The 23,439-nt window shown below is 36.2% G+C and overlaps 1 protein-coding gene across 11 annotated transcripts in view; it reads right to left on the reverse strand.

Moving 5' to 3' along the window:
- Positions 1–23,439, reverse strand: part of LOC110023960 (phosphoglucomutase) — a 115,522-nt gene that overhangs the window by 61,593 nt on the left and 30,490 nt on the right. For all 11 annotated transcript variants that reach the window (XM_020723623.1, XM_020723624.1, XM_020723622.1 and 8 more), the window contains 9 exons: positions 23,116–23,352; positions 22,570–22,634; positions 20,892–20,952; positions 20,700–20,817; positions 20,232–20,313; positions 20,067–20,139; positions 19,937–19,998; positions 2,072–2,167; positions 1,362–1,516 (listed from right to left, as the gene is read on the reverse strand). In XM_020723623.1, the coding sequence (XP_020579282.1) occupies positions 1,362–1,516; positions 2,072–2,167; positions 19,937–19,998; positions 20,067–20,139; positions 20,232–20,313; positions 20,700–20,817; positions 20,892–20,952; positions 22,570–22,634; positions 23,116–23,352 (949 nt within the window). The remainder of the gene's footprint in view (positions 1–1,361; positions 1,517–2,071; positions 2,168–19,936; positions 19,999–20,066; positions 20,140–20,231; positions 20,314–20,699; positions 20,818–20,891; positions 20,953–22,569; positions 22,635–23,115; positions 23,353–23,439) is intronic.

Here is a 23,439-nt window from a genome sequence, read left to right on the forward strand (position 1 = left end):
CTCGCTATGATCCAGTGGGGCCCTCGGTTGAGTCGATCCATGACGAGGGCATCACGTGATTAGGTGGAGGAGAATGTCACGGACAAAAAGTCCCACATCGGCTAGGTGTAGGGCCGAAAAGCAATATTTAAGTCCTATGCTGCCCACCTCTCTTAAGAATTTTTTGGGAGGTGACAAGTGATATCAGAGCAGCGATTGCGAATTGGCATCGCAAAAAACTTCGGATTGTGGCAAACAATGGTAAAAAATTTGTTGGCACAAAAGGAATTTTGAATACATTGCAAGCTATGAAACCTGATTGTAATATCTATAAACTGTTGGGAGCACAGTTGTAGGTGGAGTTCACTACGGATCACATGATGAAAATGCTGCAGGAAAGTTAACCAAACTAGATATTTTCAACAAGTTTTTGCGTTACATGAACTCGTTGAATGTTTGCAGTTGCTAGTTGGCATGGCTGCCCAACCCACTTTGGCGTAAGAAACTTCATGATATATTTCTCCAAAGTGGCTGGATATTCGCAAGGTGGAGATTTTTCTCCTAAGGAGATGAATATTCGCAATGTGGAGATTTTTTCTCCTAAGGTGCTGGATATTCGCAATATGGAGATTTTTCTCCTAAAGGGTTGGATATTCGCCAATGTGGAGAATTGTTAGGTATGGCTCATATACCAGGAATTTAGAGTCTCATGGATTTAAAGAGGTGTGTCTCCTGGAATGAAGAGATGTGTCTCTTGATGTGAAGAGGTGTGTCTCTTGGATTAGTGGGTTGGGGGGAGCAAGGTATGTTTGTAAATTTATCTGTGGGTTTTATCTATAAATAGATGTGTAACCCTATGGGTATGTAACTCCTCTCAAAATAGTGAATTTGCTGCCCTGCTTCCGAGAATGTAGGCATCTTTGCCGAACCTCATTAAATATTTGTGTTCTTCTTCTGGATTTTTGTTTTTCCTTCGCCCTAAATTTCACAACAATCCGCACTATCAGAGATTCTTTAAGATTGACCCTCCACAGATTGCAAGGCATTTACTTCTTAGATACCAGTAAAGGTAAATATATGGGGGAATGGAGGGCAGTCTTCACGATATTACCGTCTCTGATTATGTGGTGCCAAGCTTTTAATGAAACTAAGCTCACAGCCCTTTTCCATTCATGCAATCAAGAAATCAGACTAGCGCAATTAATTATGCATTAAATTGGTTTCATTTAACATACTCAAAAGCCAGCGCTCAACCAAGTCATCCAAAAACCCATTCAGCAAACTTAGAGCTAATCTCAGATACATAAATAGATGAAGATTATAAAACTAATTGGCAGCACGCATGAAAATGAAAACGAAATACATTCAGAAAAGTGGGATACCCTCCTTTAAGATCTGCATGCTTTTGGTCTATCTTAAGTCTCACTTCTACTGCTACAGCAGCTTCATCAAGGCCCTGAATTAAATCGGTCAAAACTTTCCTACCACTACTAGAAGCTGAAGCTCTGGCAGAAGCAAATTTGTTTAAGATTTTAACCTGCAGGGAACATCAACGCATTTCAATTGAAATTATAAGAGAAAAAAAGAAAATTGCAGAAGAATGATGACAAAGAATTAGGCTAAATTAGTACTTGGAGAATCTTTGACCGCACTTGAGAAGCAAAGTGGAGAGTATAAAAATAGGGGCATTTACATACATACCATGCAGTTAATAAATATTTACATTTCTGAAACCTAAACTTTCATATTTACATGTATAGCACCCAAATCTTTAACCTCACATCAAAATTACTACTATTACTAACTTCTAAAAAGCGAAACACACTTTTTCATGCATAGTTTTATGACACAAAAGTGTGGTAAATGTAAATATCAAACTTTAGGTGATAGAAATATAAATAAATAACACTTGTGTGCTATGCGTGTAAATTTCTCTTAAAAATATAGATTAGGTGGGGCTTGGGAAGAGAAATGTGATACTATGCTAGGCTCTTCAGATATGATAAATATATGTTAATTACAATCCATTCCAGGGTCACAGCCAGAATAAATTATTAAATATTACACCAAGTAAAAAAGTACTCGAGCTTACCATAAGATATGCTCCGTCATCAAGCCAATGATTTTCCTTTAAAGCTCCATGACCACTGGTCTCAATAGCCAAATGTGTTTCTTGACCAATCGAATTCTGTAATATTTTTCTTTAATTAAATTATTAAATAATAGGAAAGGGATCAACAACAACAAAGCCTTAATCCCACTACGTGGGGCAAGAAATTTATACTGGAGGATATTTGTAACCAGAACAATGAAAATGAGTACTAATTTATTAATACTATATAATATAGCATCATCATCATTAGGCCCAACATATTGAGTTCAATTTATGAACCTACTCCATTTATTCCAACAAATTGATGCATTCGATCTAATGTTGACAATCTTTTCAAAAAACATCTAGGTAAATTTTCATTTCAAATACATTTACAACAATCTCATCTACCAGCTTTGTGCACTAGAATTTGTCCAAACCACCAAAGTTTTTCATTAGCTCATCTTCAATAGGTGTGACTTTCATTTTCTCTTACATAGAAGCCCAACCCAATACAAGTAATATAGTTGATCAAAATGAAACTTCATTAGATTTAGCTTTCAAGTCTACATGACATTATCTGCTCATAAATGCACATTTTAACCATCAACTTCAATTTCAGATACTAAATTCTCAGAAAATTTCTATATTCCTTGAACTCAGTCATGCAATCAAAGAAGCTCAACAAAAATCACATACATTGTATTGCAATCTTAAAATGGATTCCTGGGAAATAAATGCAATGAAAGCCCATAAAACAATTGCGGACAATCTGACTCAAAAAAAAATGTCTAAGCTTATTATTTTTTCAAGCCTTGATAATATTTTAAACGCAAAACATTATTATTAAAACAATGATATGAATACATCAAGAACCATCACCATAAATAGCCAGGAGTAAAAAGAAAAGGAGTCAAAACAAGAGAAAGATAACATGATAACCTAGAATTTGAAATCCTTATGAACCTGAAAACTACACGCAAACAATAAAAATAAATAAATAAATAAAAACTCACTTTGATAGCATTTCCTGTAAGCCTGATTAAAGAGTGATTTTTCTTTTATAATGATCGTCTCACTAGTAAAAAGAATATGAAACCTCCTATCCACCAAGCAATCAACACTCAGAGTGCTCTCATCTAAATCATAAGACTAATAAGCACTCTAATCATTGTTATGCTCACAAATTGGAGGGAGGTGAGGTGTTGTAGTAATAGATGTACCAACATAAATGATGATGCATATGTATGTGTTGACTGACGAACACGGTGGACCTAAAAGGTGTAGGCACAAGAACCTTTAATTCTAAAGAAAATATAAAATTGATTACGAGTTTTGATTGCAGACCTAATTGAATAAAGAAGTTGCCTCCAAAGTGGTAGAGAGACGAATCTGAAAATTTAACTGTATCTCTTGTGCATGATAATTAGATTCCCTCATATCTGGATAAGCCTTGAAACATTCAGAGAAATTATACCCATAAATTTTGTAGGGTGAATAATAAGCAACAATTGCTTCAAATTCAACCATTTGCCCATGTGCTCGAGTTGAGGAGTAAATCCATAATTTTTTTTCTAAATGAGAAGTAAAGTCCAATTTAACCAAAACACTTGGCAAAAAAGCTTTGAAAAATGAGCAATAGCATTATTAACTTGCAATAGCTTACCAAATATAAAACCCAGAGAATAAAAGTGGATTAATTTAATTAAAAGAAAACAAAGTCAAGGGAATGCAATCCAAAGGGCATTGAGAGTGAGATCAACGGAAGAGTAAAATTGGGGCAATCATTTTGACATAATCGACCATCGAGGGAGAAATTTACTTCTGATAATAATTTAATAATAGAACATGATAAAAATTAATGAGCCCCATAAAAAGGGTCACCAATCAAATGTAAATCTGACAAATTTGTCAATAATCTTCAAGTTTGGGTGGCCCAAAGAGAATTTGCCAATGATTAAAAAATATATGACTAACAAACTTTAAGATCTCCTCTTTGCTGAAAATGTGAGCAATTTTTCAAAAATATTTGGATTAGTGCTTGAGCAAAAGTTGAAACCAAACTTAAATGAAAAAATAAAGTAAATTGTTTGTTTGAAGAGGAGAAATGAAATACTAAATCATTTTGCCTACCAAAAATAATAAAAAAGAAACGAAGAAAGTGGGCAACAAGAGCCACAGGTTTTAAAGAAGGGGAAACAAAAAGAGGAGCCTTTGTCGAGGAAGGAGCCAATGGGAGCCAAAACCATATAAGTAGCCAAATAGGAGAAAGAGGAGATTGGATCAGTTGAAAACAATGTTTTAAAAGGCATGGCGTTGGGTGGGACATTCTAGCCACGATAAGGTGGAAGCCCCAGAGCAACAGCTGTAAGCCCCACGGTATAAAAAGAATAAGGAATATAAATATTAAAAGACAAAAAAATAAACTAGTTGTGCTTAATAACAAAATTATTAAGAGAGGTTAAAAGAACTTATGCTTATTTAATTTCAAAACAAGTCTTCAAGGATTAGAATCTTCAAGATATTAATAAAAATTCACCACAAAAAGTAGAAACATATAAAAATAAGTAAATATGTTTGAGCCAAAAAATAAACTTATGCTCAGTTGGTCTCAATCTTTGAACGTTGTTCATTATTCAAATTCAACCACAAAATCTTCTTTTTCTTCACCAATAGTTGAGTCCAAATCACAACTAGGTCTTTCACATTATCTGCATTCATTGTCCGCTTCATTAAAGTCATCCTCATGCTCAATCTCAAGTGCATTCACAATTTATTTTAGATTATCATTGTTGCCTAAATTATAAAAACAAATAAAATGACATTTATCTATAAGAATGCATAATTATATAAAGGGCAATTAAATGTAAAAATGAACTTTATTTGTTCTTTCATTCAGCTTCCTTTTCTATCGGAATATGTTATAAGAATATATTTTCTTCCTTATGTGATATTTTGTGATTCTTCATTTGTATTAGTTATGGACCCATTTTTAAGTACATCAACATCAAATATTTGTTCTTCATTCAACCAAGAAGGTTCCCGTGGAAGCGCTGGATATTTTTTTTAACAATTCACTCATCATCAGAGTCTGTGGCATTTGTTAATATTAGATGGAAGTCTTATTCCTTCTTATACTTCTCTCTCTCAATCTAATATTATAACCTCTTATGCTCCAACATGTTCCTCTTCTTAGTATTAATTTAAAATAATATATTATATTCTTTCAGGACCGTTATGTTACCATTCATGAAATTCTTTTCGAGCCACTCTCTGAAGCTGAAACAGTCATTTACGGTATGTCCGACCAGTCTGTGGTATGGGCAATACTGGGGGTGAACCCTCTTATCGATCTCACCTGATTTTTTTGGCACTGGCAGTCTGAATTCGGGCTTTTTGACCAAATCCTGGAATATTTCTTCCACTGTTTCTTTCTTGAATGAATATTCTTTGTTTAGACGTTCTCTGATCGTAAGAGGCAATTTGTTGACTGCGTGCTGAGACGGCAGTTGAGTATGTTGTTGAAGACATTGATGCGCCTGTTGAGGTCGCTTCATTTGTGTCTGCAATGGCCGCTTCCCCTTATCAACCAATATTACTGCCCCAGGCTTCTCTTCAAACACTTTTACCAAATCTGGCTATTCAATTTTCATCTGAGGTAATCATAATTGTTCTTGAATCGTGGCTATAGCAATCGTCAGCTCTTCTATCTTCTTCTCCATTCGGCTGATTCGCAAATATTGTTGTTGAATGGTCATTTGTAACTCATCCACGACGTTCTCTTCGATGGGAAATAGAGCGTCGGGCGAAGATGATGGGGCCCTGGCTTCAATAACATTGAATTCCACAAACAACTCAACCAGGTAATCTCTTGAGTTGTAGTCATCATCGTTGGCATTGTTCCTTTGTTCTTCGGCCAACTTTGCGACATCGGCTTTAAATCTTTCCAGAGCGGCCTCAATCGATTTCGCTTTGGTCATTTTGAGGTCAATTGGAGTATCCTGATGTGCAACTCTTCCTAGGTTAGGCTTTGTCGTAGCTGCAGTAGCGGCTGTCGGAATGTCAGATTCAAAGTCCTTTTTTAGGAGAATGACCCACCAACTTCTCCCATTATATCGGTCCTTGATGATTGGTTGTTGGTTGTGTTGTTGCTCGCGTTGTTGGTAGTCCCACTGCGGGCGCCGGCGAATTTGTCGAGGTCTTTCAGCCTGTAATTGCAACAGTCGTTAGCCTTTGCCAACTACTACCACTATTCCAGACACTTGTGGCTTTTAAGCCACCGCACATATTGGGGGTCCAACCCAATTAGACTCATCCTGAAGGTCTGGAGATTTCAGAACATCTCTGTTTAAGGGTAACTAAACAGATAGCTCCAAAATCCACAAAGATTTGGCTATACCTGCTCAAGGAAGAAATAAGCGAGGTATGCCAACGGAAGAATAGTCTGAACCACTAGGGACATGGACACACTACCGATGTTTGAAAACAGAATCATTTGATCAAAATGGAGAGAGGAACTAATCTCCAGCAGAGTCACCATAATTTGTCGGTCGCCAAATTAGAAATTGTCGGCTGCTGGAATGGATATCCCGACGCTTGATTTTAAAAGAGGTTTAATTTAATTTATATATATATTTTGAAAAAAAATAATATTTTAATTTTTTTTTGAAATAAAAGACCAAACTGATCTCATATCTGTAATAGTTTAAATGATCGAGCACAACACCGTAAGCGATACATCTATCCAGGGGAATAGACATATTACTCACTAGCGCGGCTCGATTAAATAAACTAAAGATTTTCTGACATCCGTTTTAGTCTGTCTCCCCTATTTAATACGGAAGATTAAATAGAATTTATTTTAAGTTGGGTTCTTAAGTTCCCTATAGAGGTAAGCCTCTATAATTAATTATATCTTAAATGACTAAAATCACTTAAGAAGAATCTCGATTAAGATCAGTGGTTTTATCTTCAAGATTGTAAAGTTTAGGTTTCCAATGATAAATATGAGGAAATCAAAGGGAGAAAGGGCTCAAAATATGAACAATTATTTTTCAAGAGTCAACGGAGTAAAACATAGGGGATGTCACAAATCTAGGGAGAACCCCAGTGACTTCCCAACTATCCTACGATTGGACCTTAACTCTAAGGAGTCATCCTACGCCTCGTCGTCGTGGTCCGATTGTCACCCTCCGTCCGCTTGCTTCCATGTTCCGCTTCTTGGGAAGACTACTCTAAGCTCCTAACAAATCGATTAAAGGCTCAGGGTTGTGGTGTGTATAAATGTACATTTGTTGGGTCAGTGGCTCACTACAAGTTACCTCCTAAACCAGGTGTTCTACTGGCCTCTAACCTAAAAGTCCCCTCTAAGTCTGTGAAAACAACATGAGTTATAAAAGGAAACATGTGATGTGGTATAATAAATCGCAAACGGTAATATTGCAGGCATGAATTATGTGTATATGCAGTAAAGTGTGCAGTAGCAAATGTAAACGTTGTAATTTCGCTGTAATTGTGAAACAAACCTGTATACCTGATGGGTCGGCAGCTCCTTAAAAGAATCGAGAAAAAACTGCAGATGACCCAAAGTAAATCAAAGAAAACCATCGAAAACACGAGAAAAATTCGAAGAAAATCACAAGTATTTTTTCAAAGATTTTGATAAAACCGTAAGAAACACATAAAGATCCAATTTCAATAAAAACATAGGAAAACACCCAAAAAAAATCCAAAGAAAGAAAGAAAGTCGTAAGCATTCGAGTCGGGCTAGGTTCAGGACTCTGAAGGCAACTATCGGTCACTTGTATGTATAGAGTTCGACATTCAACTAGAAAAGTGTCCTACTATATCAACTTCGGTAGGTACTCCTTAGCCCAATACCGGCGATTGACAAGTGGACAATCGAATTACATTATTTAAAATTTATATTCTTTTGCATGCGTATAAGTTTCATGCATCTAAAAAGTGACATCAATTTTGGTAGTCAAAATACTTTTTTGCAAATAGCGTATTTGTTTTTATCGTATATGTTCTTATAATTTTCTTTTTATTGAAAATATGATTATCCACAAGTTAACCACACCGTTGGGGCTAGGACCACCAACAACCTAAGAAGGCAGGGGTGTCCTGCTAGTCTAGTGTCATCCTACGTTTCATCGGGTACCGGGATTGGGTCCCGATATTTTAAGATAAAATATTATTCCGCTCTACCACCAAATGTCTTTATCATCAAGGTCTAATACCCTAAAAACGACCGTCCAACTTACGATCTTGTTTGATGGTTTCATATATAGCCAGAACTATATACGTGCGCACTTATGTATCGAACATAAGTGTTTAAAACCCAAACCAAGAAGCAAGGAAAGTGAATTGAAAAAAGTTAACTGAAAAGCAAGAAATAAAAAAAGAAGGTTAACCCACCTCCAAAATTAACTTAGGGAAGAAAAGCCAAAGCGATAGGAGGGTTAGCCTAAAACATCCACCCGATGGGACTCCTTGAATGAGCAATGAGATGGGCACACTTCCCGATGCTAGCCAGGAACAACCCCAAACAGGTGCTCTCAGGCCCAAAACAAAGACCCTCAAATGGGTGCTCTCGGGTAAGGCTAACAGAGAAACCACCCAGCTGACACAAAAAGGAACCATCGAGATGCTCTCGGGTAGGGGCAGTAAGGAACACATAACCACATCAGGTGACCACAGCTAATGGGCAAAAGCAGTTGTTGATCTCATTTTTTAGGTCATTTCTTTTTTTAGGGTCTTAGGATCTAGCTCTAGAAGTTCTTATTGACCATCTTAGAAAACTAGAATTGGTACCCACCCATTTTAGAAATTCCAAACACTTCCTTTTCTCCTCTGATGTCTAGCATTTATGGCCCATGACCATCGTCTTATGTACGAGGTTGAGGGCTATTATGTGAAGCTCAGGGAGAAATTTTCAATAGAATTTCAAGTCTTAGGAAACATACACACACCAAATGCACAAAATTCACAAAATTGCACGAGGTCAGACTTCAATTGAGCCTAAAGGACGGAGCCTAAAGGACGGGCAATTGAGCCTAAAGGACGGGTGAAAATGCTAACTTCTCCGGATGACCTCCGACGACAAATTGGACTGCGCCAACGCGTCCAGAATACCAATTTTGGTAGGAAAGAACATTCATATTGTCATGTTTCCGGCACAAGAAAAAATGTCATGCAAATCGATGAATTCGTCAAAACGATTTCCGGTGGCGAAAAAGATCGTGCCAGCGCGTCCAGAACGTCATAATTACCTAGAAATGGCATCCATATTCGATATGTTACGACGCACGAATAAAACACAAGTTCAATTTTTATTTTTTCCAAAATATTAAATGCTTTTTATAATTCTTTACCCATAAATTATAATTATATTAAAACCTAACCCTATTTAGGCTATCACCCACACCCTTCACCATCTGTTCGACCCATTCACGGGTTCGAACAGATGAAGCGCTAGTCTCGCTCCTCCTCGCCCGTGCCCTAGCTCCACGGCGGATTCCACACGGTAACACTCTTCCCCTTCCGTCTCTTCTCCTTCTCTACGTGGCACGGCAGCCGTTTGACTCTCCAATCGCAAGGAGATGTGTCTTCTCCTCCTTGAGGTTGTACGCTCTCCTCGTTATGGTGTCGTTTCCTTCCCCCTTTTTCGATTGGTTAGCTAGGGCGGCGAACGGGTGGCTTTTCTTTTTTTTCGTTTCTTTGGCTTTTAGCTCACAGAGGAGATTTTGAGGAGGTGGTGGTGCTTCTGCCTTTTCTTCTTGACTAAAAAAAGATGGTAAAAGAGGGCTTCTTTTGAGAGGGGAGATTTTAGAAGGACTTGGTGTTTTCTGCTTCCATTCTTCGCTATTAAGAAAGTTACCTCTTTCTGTTTTTCCTGTTGGAGAGAAGATCTTCTTCCCCTCTGTTGTTCGAGGGTTTCGAGGCTTGGATTTGTCGAACCAAGAGCTGGATGAGCTGGAAATCGTGAGGAGTATTTGTAGGCTATTGTTGGAGTGGTTTTCTCAAATCTACCTTATTCTCTCTTTGCTTTAAGTTTGCATAAAAAGAGGTATTCTTCTCCTCTCCTCTATTTTACATCATTTCGGATGGCATGAAACATGGAAGTTTATTTTGAAGCTTAAGCATGAGTATTTGCTTAGAATGGTGAGAAATGAAGCATGCATATATGGATCACCTCTCCTTTTCTTTTGCTTGAAACACTTGAAAACATGGCTAAGGTGGTCTTGGAATGCATTTTACTCCTTTAGAAATACATATGGAAAAGCATGTTTGAGGGCTGCCTCTATTACCTTCGTTGCTTGAAATATTTGGAAGTATAAATGCATGCGGAAAATTATTTTATGAGATGGAACAATATGTTTGAAGCTTATTTCATGCTTCTCTTGCTGCCCCTTACTAGAGTACATGCCGAAAATTGTTTTATGTCTATGGAAAGATATATTTAAGGGCTTATTTCATGCTTCCTGTTTTGCCCCATGTGTTGGACTAGGTTTGCCCTTTTCTTGGGCTCCGTTTTGGCTTTATAGAATCTGATTTTTATGACTTTGTTTTGACTCATTTAGTGAGTTCGATTTAACTGGAATATTTCTCTATTTTTGCTCCCTTTTGTTAGATTCGATTTTGCCCATTTGCTGGGCTCGCCCTTATGGATTATTCTCTCTTGTTTTGTGACATATGACAAGTTCTTGAAACTTTGTTTCAAGAAATTGTAAACTTGATATAAATTGAATTCATAAAGAGGTTTGGGTTTCCCCCTTTGTCCTTGGCCGTGAGTTGGTTTCCCCCTTTCTACTGGGTTTGGGTTAGCCTTGTTGAGAGAATGGTTTGGTAGCTTTGTTGGCTTAGTAAACTTTGGTTTGTTGCTTAACCGTGAGCCTCATTTGGTATTTACTACCTTTGAGATTGTTCTCAGGTTGTTTTTGGCCGTGAGTTGGATTTGAAGTTGTTTTTTTGTCTTTGTGATACATGTGGCTTTACCCTTGAGCTCTTCTCTCTTTTGGCTCCTACTCTTGAATTAATTAGAGCTTGGTTGTGTTCCCTCTCACCTTACCCGTGAACCCTCCTCTCTTTGGCCTTACCCGTGTGAGCTATAATTTGTGATCTCTTGGTGGAGTATATTGGGCTAGTGGTTGTTTCTATCTATTACCTTGAACACTTATATGGATAAGTTCATGTTTATGAAATAAAAAAAATGAATGAAAAGGGAAAAGCTTTTGATTAAAGATGGAGTTAAATGGAATGGATATTGGCATAGCTTTTGGAAATTTGGAAAGTCATTCCCTATGGATTATTCTCTCTTGTTTTGTGACATATGACAAGTTCTTGAAACTTTGTTTCAAGAAATTGTAAACTTGATATAAATTGAATTCATAAATGGGTTTAGAAATTCATAAAATTGTCACGCGTTGATTCATTTATGAAAAGTGAGAAGATGATATCTTTCTAAGATTGATTCAAGGACCTTGAGGCTTTATTTAATGAAGTTAAAATTGCATTTTTGAAGCTTTATTCATTAAAATTTGATTTACATGTTGAGGTCTTCATATATCGATTTGAACATTTTAAGTGTTGATTTTTGAAGATCACCTTCTTTTTTTTTTACCTTTTAGGAGTTTAAACGTCTTTAGACCGATACATTCATGATTTCGTTTTAAGCTTTACTGGTTTGACTTTGTTTTAAAAATAGATCGCTCTCCTTTTCGTTTATTTTATTTTTTTTTAACGGTCAAGTTAAAAATGGGAATTTCCGATTTAATTATATTCAGAAATGATTCATAATCTTAAGGGAAATATAAGAGAAAGAGAAAGTGAGAGAAAATTAAAAATATAATTTGGATTCTCGAGATGATGAAACCTAAAGAATGGATAGAATAGTGAACCATCTCCTATTCCCTCGAGATGATGAAACCTAAAGAAGGGATAGAATAGTGAACCATCTCCTATTCCTTTTTTGCATATGAAAGATGAAAATGTAAATTGGAAGAATAGTTGAGGGTTGGAAGAAAATGAGAATTTAGATAACGATTAGGGACATGGATTGAAAGATCAGTAGATCTGTACTTAGGTCCCTTAAGCTTTGAATAAACTTAAATTCAACTACCCTAACTAAGATTGAAGCACACTTCATAACCCTTTTTGCCAAAACTTTAGGTTTACCCCTATATTTTAGGAGTCTGATAGCAAGTTAAGCTTGATCTAAAGATATTCGAGGATTAGTTGAAAGACATTTAATTGAAGATAGACACTTTAGAACACTTTAGGCTCAAACCAAAGTGTAGGCTTCCTAGGTTTTAGGAGCACAGCTTGAGAGAGCTCATCCTCCTAATTTTCAAATGATCCTAAGAAGCCAGACATCTGATCCTAGTTCATGAGTCAATTAGGACACTAGACATGAGGGTGCACTAGATTGTGATACATTACTGATTTAATTAAATCAAATAATGAAATTTTTGCCTTAATTTAACCAAAACTGAAACCCAATGCTCCGGGATTTGAGTTTGTCTTACACTCATATCCTTCTGGCGAATGGGGACATTCTCAATATCACATATAAATCTCCTATTCTTGGTCCTTTATATGTGATATTGTATTTTGTTTTATTTGTTTGTCTTATTCCTACGATTTACCTATTTTCTCAAGTTTTTTTTCAGGACATACTTTCTCCTTTTACACATCTTTTGTACATCGCATAATAGCTAAACTTAAAGGAGCAATGAACCTCCCAGGTATACAGGTTTAATTTACATTACAATATTTTATCTCACAGCATGTTATATTGTTCTCATAGCCTGCTATACTATTTTCCCAGCATGTTATACTGCTTTTTCTCAGCACGTTTTTCTACTGTACACTATATTACTGTACACTATATTGTTCCTTTCTTTTATACTGCATGTTTAGTTATTTTTTATACACATTATGCCTTAGTTTAAGAAAACCTAGTGGTTGTATAAGATTAACGCTAAATCAGGAGGTGTCACTACGAAGAGCTTGGAGCGAAAATCATGGGCAGCGCGAAGAGGAACAACTTCAAAGTGGATCTGCAACAACAAAACATCAAAACACATCCCATAAACATTTTCACAGCACTATATACTTTCCTTAGTTTAAATAACAATCCATAAGACTTCGAGATAATTTGTCTAGCGCAACTTAAACCCTCACATATCACTTTTAAGTTTTTTGCACAACCCTGTTGTGTAATTATAAGTCCTAACACTTTCGGATTCTGAGGTTACCGTGCGGTACGGTGTAAATCCTCCTATCTTTTTAGGCTATTTGCACAGTCCGATATTGTGTAAACATAAGTCCTAAATCCTAAATAATTTGCAGGATTGAAATATCAAATAACATCACTTCAAAGACATAAAGCCAAACCATAGGATAGTTGGGACATCCTTAGGGTTTCTCCTGAATCTATGATGTCTCCTATTATTCATTCATTTGAATTTCTTAAGATAATTGTTCCTATTTTAAGTCATTCTCATTTGATTTTCCCATGTCCAATCGTGGAAACCTAAACTTTGAAATCTTGAAAGTAAAACCACCTGGTCTTAATCGAGAGTTTTCTTAAGTGACCCCCAGTCATTTAAGATGTAATTAACTATAAGAGTTTGTCTCTATAGGGAACCTGAAACCCAGATAAAATAAACATTATCTAACTTTTTATGTTAGGTGGAGGAACTTGTTGCTTTTTTATAAAATATTTCGCAGACTAAAATGGATGTCACTAATTTTTTAGTCTAGGTGATTGAATCCCTATTAAAAGTGATATATTTATTCTTCGGGATCTTCGGGATAAGTGTATCGCTTCGGGATAAGTGTATCGCTTGTAGTATTGTATTTAATCATCTAAACTATTTAAAATGAGAGACTTTTAAAATTAAAATGTTACATTTAAAAAATAAAAAAAATGTTATATTCATATTTAAATTATTTTCAAAATCACAAAATCATCACTTTTTCAAATTACGAAGTTAAAAAAAATGGCCGACAGCAGCCACCACCAATAAGTTCACGAGCAAGGGACAGCAACAGGGAAAGCCATCAGGCCACAGCAAAAACAAGAGAACCACAAACAGGGACACCTCACGACCAGGAACAGCAAGGGGAAGGCCACCAGCCAACACCAAAAGAGATCATAACCAAACGCTCACAAGCCCAAAAGCCAAGAGCAACCGGGGGAGAACACCAGCCCCAAAACAAGCTCTTCAAAGCCTTAAAAATCAAAGTTCTCATTCAGCGCATATTTCAAACGGGGCAGCAATTATAAGGAACAAAACCAAACCCCAAACTAACTTCTTAAAACATTAGAACAAATTCCAACATATATTCGAATAGTAGGAATAACAGGAAATATAACCAAGCCCCAAAAGCATCTGCTCAAAAGACCAAACAGATTCCAGCATGTATTCGAACAGGAGCAGCAGCAGGGAGCAAAACCGAGCCACTAAAATAGTTGCTCAAAGCAAAAAATAATTCCAACATATATTCGAACAGGGACAGCAGCGTAAAGAGCAAAACTAAGCCACCAAACTAACTGCTCAAAACACAAAAAAAATATTCTAGCATATATTCGAATAGAGGGAACAGCTGGAAGCAAAACCAAGCCACCAAAACCAAACCTCCAAGAGCCCCAAAATCAACTAAAAGTCACTTGAATATGTTTCGACCAGGAGGGCAACAGGGAAGCACAAAACAAAGCCCCCAAATTAAAATCTTCAAAAGCCTCAGTATCAAATCAGTACAACAAAGGAAACAGCAGCCCATAGGGCTAACACAGCCAGAAAATCCTCCATGCTAAACCCAAGAAGCAAGGAAAGCCGCAGTCTAGAAGACTAAAACAGCCCCTAAACTTCAACATACCAGCATAGATGTGATAAGAGTGTAAGGAGTAATCTTACACATGCATAAGAATTAAACCATGCCTTTCATTAGCCTACATTCTTAGCTAAGTACCATGGAATATTTAAAACAGGTTTAATAGCATGTATTTGGACTGAAGTAAGCTAAAATCTAACAACTAGCCATGATTCCAGCATTAAATGTCATCAGTAAAAAAGACCCCCCCCCCCCCCCCCCATGCATGCATTCCCCTATTTTAATGTCTCCAGCATGTGTCAAGCAGGGAAGAAGAGTAGAAGAGAGGAAACATACCTTTCTCGGGCTTCTATAATCAACAAAAGAAAGCCACGACACTCCTAAACCTAAAGTTCACAAGCAAAGCCACAACACTCCCGGACTCCAAGCTCACAAGCACCTAGCCGAGAAGAAATTTCCGCAGAACCTCCCCAGGCCTCAAGCTTCGTAACCTCACAGAGAACTCCCCACCGATTTTCAAAATCCGTAAACCCCCACACAAAACACCCTCGCAGGGAAGGAAGAGAGGCTCGCGGGACAACGCAGCCGAGGCCACAGAGGAGGGAACCATCGGGAAGGAGGAGAGTTTCCCCATTCGTGACCTAAGGAACAAACGGGCAGGGCCAACTTACCTCAGCGAGGATCGAAGGATCACAAAGCCCCTCCTCGCTCGACAAGATGAGGCAGGCGATGCTTCGAGAAGAGGCATCTCGGGCAGAGGATGTCGGGCGAGGAGTCAAATGCAAGGCTAGGGCTCCGCCTGGGCTGGCTCGCGACCGGGAAAAAGAGGTAGTTCGGTCGGATTCGGCTTGGGTAGCAAATGGGAGGAAAAGTGCGGACAGGGTGTGAGTGAGTTAGAGATTTAAGAAAATAAACCTCTCCCTCGGCTATATAATACAAATATAACCCCGCTATAATATATATGATGTTAAATTTGTTCGATATGCGCACCTCTCGCTCGTGCACAAAATCATATTGAAGTGGGAGTCCTTCCTAACAAAAATCGACGTTCCGGATGCATCGGCGCGGTCCGTTTTGTCATCCGGACGACCTCGCCGCTAGTCAGGTCGGAAACGCATCAAATTCGTATTTCGTCAAAATAATCGCTTGTGATCGATCATGGAGCCTCCTACAGGTGTGGGAGACGTGAATTTCAACAATTGTGTGCGTCGACATGTGCACTATGGTATTCGTGCATCGATAAGTGTGCGCGGACGACACGAAGTGTTTCCTAAGGCTTTAGATCTTAATGGTACTCAACTCGAGCTTCGTCGCGCTGGTTTAATCGACTCAACTAAGCGTTCAGGATTTAGAACCGGAACACAGCGAAGAGATTACCCTGATCGAATGGGTAATCCGGAGAAGTTCGCATTTTCAAAAGCTAGACCTCTAAGAGAGTCGATAGGAAACCCTAAGGCTAGATCATAGACTCTAAGAAGAGGAAGCGACCTCACCTAAAATGAGGTCAACAAGGCGATCATCATAATCCAACCTTCTTTCCATACAAGCAATTAGCCCTTGCTTCACCCCTTCGTCATTAGAAAAATTGTCTTCAGAACGGGATTAAGGGTTTAAATAATAACCAGCTACATGTAGTAGTTTATGAAGTTTAACTTCCCATCTTGCATCAATCCTCCATAAATGTTTATACTTCTTTTCATTATGCCCACAATTAAAAATAATTTTTTCTTTTGTTGAATTCATTAACTCATAAATATAACTCATGTTTTGTCTTTCTTCTGAGTCAACCTCTCTTAAAACATTAATAAGCGGTACAACACTTTTGATACAGTGAGTAAGATGATCCCAAAAAAAGGATCAAACAAAATAACAAATTAAGCTTTTATATCATTTGTCTTCTCAACTCATTAATTAGAACACCAAGCTTCTGAGGAGAACATTGCCTGGAGTAGTCGCTCCTGCCTGTAAATGCTTTGAAGGAATATGCAGTAGCAAATCGTGTGATGGTTGGACAAATGAGTTTACTCTCTTTTGTAAATGATCTCATCAAGTCAAAAACCCATGTGTGCCCGTATAAGAATTTATCAACTTGTTTTTCTTTTACAAGCATGCTTTCTTGAATCTTCAACTTTCTAATATCTTCTAAAATTAGGTCAATATAATGTGTTGCACAAGGTGTCCAATAAGTATGTTGTCTTTTCCCATTTTTTTTACTGGTGTTCAGATAATTTGACCCACTATCTGATATAATTTGCACCATATTTTTTCTCTTACTTCCCCAATCACGTTACTCAAATAAGCGAATAACAACTCGACACTCTTTATTACATTAGAAGCATTCACAGATTTAATAAAAAAATCTCAGTTGAACTCTTAACAGAAAAATTAATCAAAATTTTACTTTTTTCATTTGTCCAACTATTTTGATATAATCGAGCAACCATATTCACTTCATGATTTCTTATGCTCCTCTAACATCTTATTGATTGTAGCAACTTTATCTTTGAGCATCCAAATTTTTAATTCATGCATTATATCTGGAGTAAAATCAAGTCCAAAGTTAGCAATTGCTTCAAACATAGAGATGTAATATGGCTAATTAGCAACATTAAATGTCAATCCAACTGAGCATCTTTTCATCAATCTTTTTTACACTTAGAATTTAGAGTAGAATTTCTTGCTTATGTTATGGTAAAAGAATACATTAGACCTCTAACTTTGTGGCCTCTAAGAGGAGTCAAGTAATGATGAATTGGTGGCATTTTGACTTTCCCTAGCATTTGTTTCACTACTTATAATGTCACATTGCGCATTTACTTTTGCATCTTCTTCTAATGTTTTCTTGTATATCTCTTGAACTTCTGTGGGGCCTTTAGCGCATGATTTAATGTCGTTATATGCGCTGGCAAGATTTTTGTCATCCTGTTTAATGTTCCACTGCACACTCGAATGCAAAACTTACATCTAAAATACTTGTCATTGAGTGTGTTTGTTGTATATTGTCATGCAAAGTCCTATTTGCTAGTGCAACCACTACCGGTTACACAATCCCCCTTCCATTACAAGTTAATAATGGACTTTACACATTAAAATAAAATAAAAAAATTAAATCAAATTCACCTTTAACAAACATGAAAAGTTTGTCAATGAGTTAATGGATTGTGTGACCTCAAGCAAACATGAAAAAAATAGATCAAATTCACAGATTTATTGCAGCTACAGTGAAATTACTATAGTTGTGTTGAAGTTATTATAGCTACAGTAAACTCACTGTAGTACAGAGAAATAATCCATTAATAACTTTCTAAAATAATAAAAATCGCATCGTTTACCAAATGAAACCATGTAGGTAAGAAGCAGACAGCTGCGGAAGAGAAGAGGGTGCGAGATCTTATGTGTGCAAGAGAGGAAGCCCATGTGTAGGTGTTGGAGAGATCCAAATTCGTCTTTCTAGAACTTAAGATCTAACCATAGGGTTTTCCTTTTGACTATCCTGAAAGACTAGTGACGAGGCCCACCTCTTTAGGAGTTTTAACCACTTCTTGACTCTTTTATGAAGTTTCACATGGGTGGTCTCAAATCCTCAACACTTGGTTGAGTTGATTAAGACTAACATGATGAGGCTCAAAAAATAGTTCATATATGGTCATGACACCATAGGAAGACCCTTTGTGATTTGGGGACTTCACCTAATCCTCACTCACACATACACTTCACATTCATGAGCATATCACCACATTCACACACACTTAATAGTATACACATTCACACTATCACTTCACATCACCACACCCTACACTCCATCACAACCCTAATCCACCCAAAATCCAAAATTACCAATTTTACCCAAAATTACCAAAAATGCCCAAAATTGTCCAAATTACCCAAAACACTCAATTTTCCACCCTAAATTCCCAAAGTTACCCAATTACCCTAATTTTCATCAAAATTGCCCAATTTACCCAATTATCCTGATTTTCACCAAAGTTGTCAAAATTGTCAAATCCACTTCAAATTCACCTCAAATCCATCAAAATTCAAAAAAACAAAAGTCTAAGCCCACCAAATTTCAAGCCTTAATTCAAAATCACCAAAGCTCAAATTCAATTCCACCCAAGTCCACCCCAAGTCCAAAATCCAAAATCCAAATTCACCAAGCTGATGTTCCAAAATTCCATCATGACAGATTTAAAGTTTCATTGAGCCCATCATGATCAATCTCAAACCCACCAAAATCCATCATCCAAGCCCAAGAAGCCAACCTCTCTTAGCTCATGCCAAAAGCCCACCAAAGTAAGCCCAATTTCTAAATCCATTTAGACCCAAGTCCACATGAAAAAAAAATCAGCCCCCGCATTTGATTTTGATGGTGAAATATTCTATGATTAAATTGGCTAAATTTGGAATTCATAAAAAATCCCTTCAAAACTTGAAATTCTCACCATCTCCTTTAGTGCAAGACATGAAGGTCATGCATGAGCCATGGGCAAGCCATATGGCTTCATCCAAGCCATATGGAAGCCATCTACAAGCCTCATGTGAGCCACCTTGCCATTTATAGCTAAAGGATGACCTACTTTCCACTCTTGAAAAAAAGCATTTTGAAAAAAAGCATTTAACCACTCACCACTCCAATGATTCACTTAAACCCAAAATTAAGCCCTAAGCTCATGATGGGAACTTTTTCACTCACTCCTAGTATTCAATCATTTTGTATTTATCAATAAAATCATATTTCCCTTCGATCAAATTCAAGAAATCTTTTAGATCAGGCAGTCCAATTCACATGTAATCTTAAGCCGTTTCAAGTAGTTCGCCAAGCTCTCTTAAACTCTGATGTTCCTTTAGGTCAATGGAGAGATTAAAGTATTCAAAAGCAAAAAAATTATTAAAGCAAGGTCATGTGATTGTAGAAGCCCATGAAAGATGACATATTGTCAACTAGAAAAAAAGGCTCTATCAAACAATTCAATCAGAAAAGCATAAATACAATACTATCATTGATAAAAAATTGTATCTCACCAAACGAATAGCTTCATCAATGACATTTTTGTATCCTCTCTTGAATCGGTGATGCTTTCCTCCTTTAAGATTGCAAAAATTATTTAATCTTATATTTCAAGAAGAATGTGTAGACCAAACGATCACTTACCAAGTTTCTTTTCGATAAAAGTTGTCAAGCCGTCTGAAGTCACACTGTCTGTAACAATAGTCGTTCCAGGATGCTTCATGGAAGTAAGTGCCATCAAGATAAGACATGATATTGAAAATTAAAGTAATAGCATCAGCAAACATTAAAAAATAACAAAGAACATACTTCCTCAAGTACAATAGCAGACATCAAAGCAATCAATCTATTGCGATTAAACTCAGAACCAGTAGAATCCACAGCAGCTGACCTGAAAGAATAGTTGCAGTGGGTTAAAATAACAAGAACAACAATGATAGCATTTTGAAGTAATTATTAGAGAAATTTACATACGTAGAACACAATTCTTATGTATTAACATATGCCACACCTAAACTTCCATATTTTAATACATAGAACTTTGATGCTTTAAATCTATGCATGAAAAGGTGTGTTTTACTTTTAAAAAGTGGTAATAGAACTATTTTTTATGTGCTATTAAAGATTTGACTGCTATATTTGAGTGCTATGTGTGTAAATATAAAGTTTAGATGTGAGATATGTAAATACATAAGAATTGTGTGCTATGTATGTAAATCCCCCAAATTATTTTTGCACTTCAAAAGATATAAACATAAAAAAAAACAATACTAGAACCTGTCCACGTCGGTATCAAAGATGATGCCCAAATCAGCTTGATTATCAAGGACTGCTTGAATTATTGCTTTCATAGCTGCTTTGTCTTCAGGGTTTGGAATGTGATTGGGAAAGAAACCTGATATCAACCATAATATACAAATATGACCACTTTGTTGTTAGGAGTGTAAATTTTTTTTGTAAAGATTCTACCATTAGGATCCAAGAACTGACTGCCGGATGTAATTGCACCCAGAGGTTGTAGTACCCTATCCTGATACAAAGCATTTTTAGTGCATAAGAAAGTTCAGAAGTGAACTGAGCTGACAAAAGTTTCAAGGGAATTTTACATGCATACCACACAATTCTTATGCATTTACATATCTAACATCTAAATTTTCATAATTACATTTATAACACTTGTGATAAACCTATGCATGAAAAGGTGTATTTTACTTTTAAGAAATCAGTGGCATTTTTGATGAAATATTAAAGATTTGAGAGTTATGCATGTAAATATTAAAGTTTGAGTGTTAGATATGTAATACAAAAGCATTATGTGGTAAGTATGTAAATGCCAAGCAATCAATAATATAAATGCATTCCAATGGATTCTCCAAGGCCATATTATTTTAGTTAACACACATACCGGGACAACAAATATCAAATTTGCACACTCCAAACTTAACTTCCGGATAAAATAGGATGGTAAGATAAGTAGAATACAACTAAGATAATATAAACCGAGTGGGGAAGAATGACACCTATAGATGGTATAGTTGAAGATGATATATGTTCTTTTATTGAAGGAAGGAATACATCAAGCTCTAACTTTTACCCAAGAAAATATGTTCATACATGTAATTCTACGTTTTACCAAGGCAAATACGTCCCATACCGAAGAAAAGCAGACAAAAGAAGTAGGATCGGTTTTCACCGTAAAGTGACAGTAACGGATGTGCTTTATCAAGAAGTACAAGCAGTAAATGGAGATGCAGAATAGAACAATAAGCAAAGACATACCAGTAATTGTTCATTTGCTAATATTATGGTCTAAACATATTAGGGGCATTTACATACTACCCAATTCTTATGTATTTGCATGCCTAACAGCTAATCCAATCTGTCATTTCACATGAAAAAAAAACCACCATTTTAACTGTAAAAAGTAAAATACGCCTGATCATGCATGTGTAAGTTGGCATGCATGTAAAAATTAAATTTTAGGTGTTAGATATGTAAATACATTAAGACTTAAGTGTTATGTATGTAAATCTTCCAGCATTTGTATCAAGTATTTCAAGTCAATGGCGACATTGGAGGAAGCATTGTTACTAAAAAAGGACACTTGAGAGCAATAAAAGGAGTTTTACAGTTTGAGCCATAAACCATGTCCTGCCATTACAATATGCAAATACAGGGAATGCATTTCTTATGTTCTTTAAAAATCTAAAAGCTATAAAAATCAGATCAAGAACTTTTCTGAAATAAATCTATATCATTTGACCATATTTATCCCTATTCAACGATGCAAATTTCTAACTCCACCAATCTTCACGATTTTACTTCGTTACTTGTCCTGATATCATCATTAAAGACTCTACAAATAAATCAAATGCCATTGCCTGGATAAAATTTCATATTTGGATATTAAACCTGCGGTTAAATAACAGCACCTGCTTTATATAAATTATTACTCTCAACACAACAGAAGAATATCTTGGGAAACTAATATTATTGAAAAAATCATGATGGGTAAAATAATAAAATCTGACTCACAAAATAACATAGATTAAATCAAAGGACATCACTATCAATAATTGCAAATAAGAAAAGATTAGCAATAACATGCATAGTGGTTTGATAAAGAAGAAAAGAGGAGTAATGTTACCGCGAAGAATCCACCAGCACCATTACCCGCATCAACAACTATGTGGAATTCCTCTAATGGCTTCTCTGCAAGTTAGGATGACAGAAAATATTTACTTCAAGTAAATAATACAAATTAAACTAACTGCAGGATTGTTTGCATATCAGAGATATCTTATCTAAAAATATCAATGCTAGAATCTTCCTTTTTATTCTAAATCTTTCAATCTCAGGAGTTGTCCCTTGCAAAGCAGCAATTGAAAAAAAGGAGGAAGATTTACATACATACCATTCAATTCCTATGTATTTACATATCTAACATTTAAATTTCAATTTAAAAGGTGTGTTTCGGCTTTTAAAAGTTAAAGTGGTGAAATTTTTTTATGTGATATAAGAGATTTGGGTGGTATAAATATAAAAAAGTAAAATTTACGTGTTAGCTATGTAAATACATATGAATTAGGTGGTAATGCATGTAAATGCCCCAAAAAAGGAATGGTGCTTCATCGGTTAAGGAAATATAAAAATTGGCAATACAATTGTATAAATCCATCAGTGAAAATAATACCTATATTTCCAGCAGCTTTGCGGACCGCCTTTACAAGATCAGAAGTATAGACTGTCATGTATCCAATCTTTTTATAAGATAGAGATCTATCCTGTACGGATTCCTTCAAACTTCTAGGTGAGAATTTCTCATATATAACTCCAGCCAGCTCCAAGATTTCTTTGATGTCAGCTTTACCCAATCCACCGGTATGTGTAAAAAATTTGAACCCATTTCGATTGTAAGGAAGGTGGCTGGCTGTATACGAGAAAGTTTCAACAGAATATAAATAACTTCATAATATTTAATAAAGAAAATTACTTTTATAATGTAAATTTAAACCTT

The sequence above is a fragment of the Phalaenopsis equestris genome, unplaced genomic scaffold, assembly GCF_001263595.1.
Source record: "Phalaenopsis equestris unplaced genomic scaffold, ASM126359v1 Scaffold000237, whole genome shotgun sequence".
Classification (NCBI taxonomy): domain Eukaryota; kingdom Viridiplantae; phylum Streptophyta; class Magnoliopsida; order Asparagales; family Orchidaceae; genus Phalaenopsis; species Phalaenopsis equestris.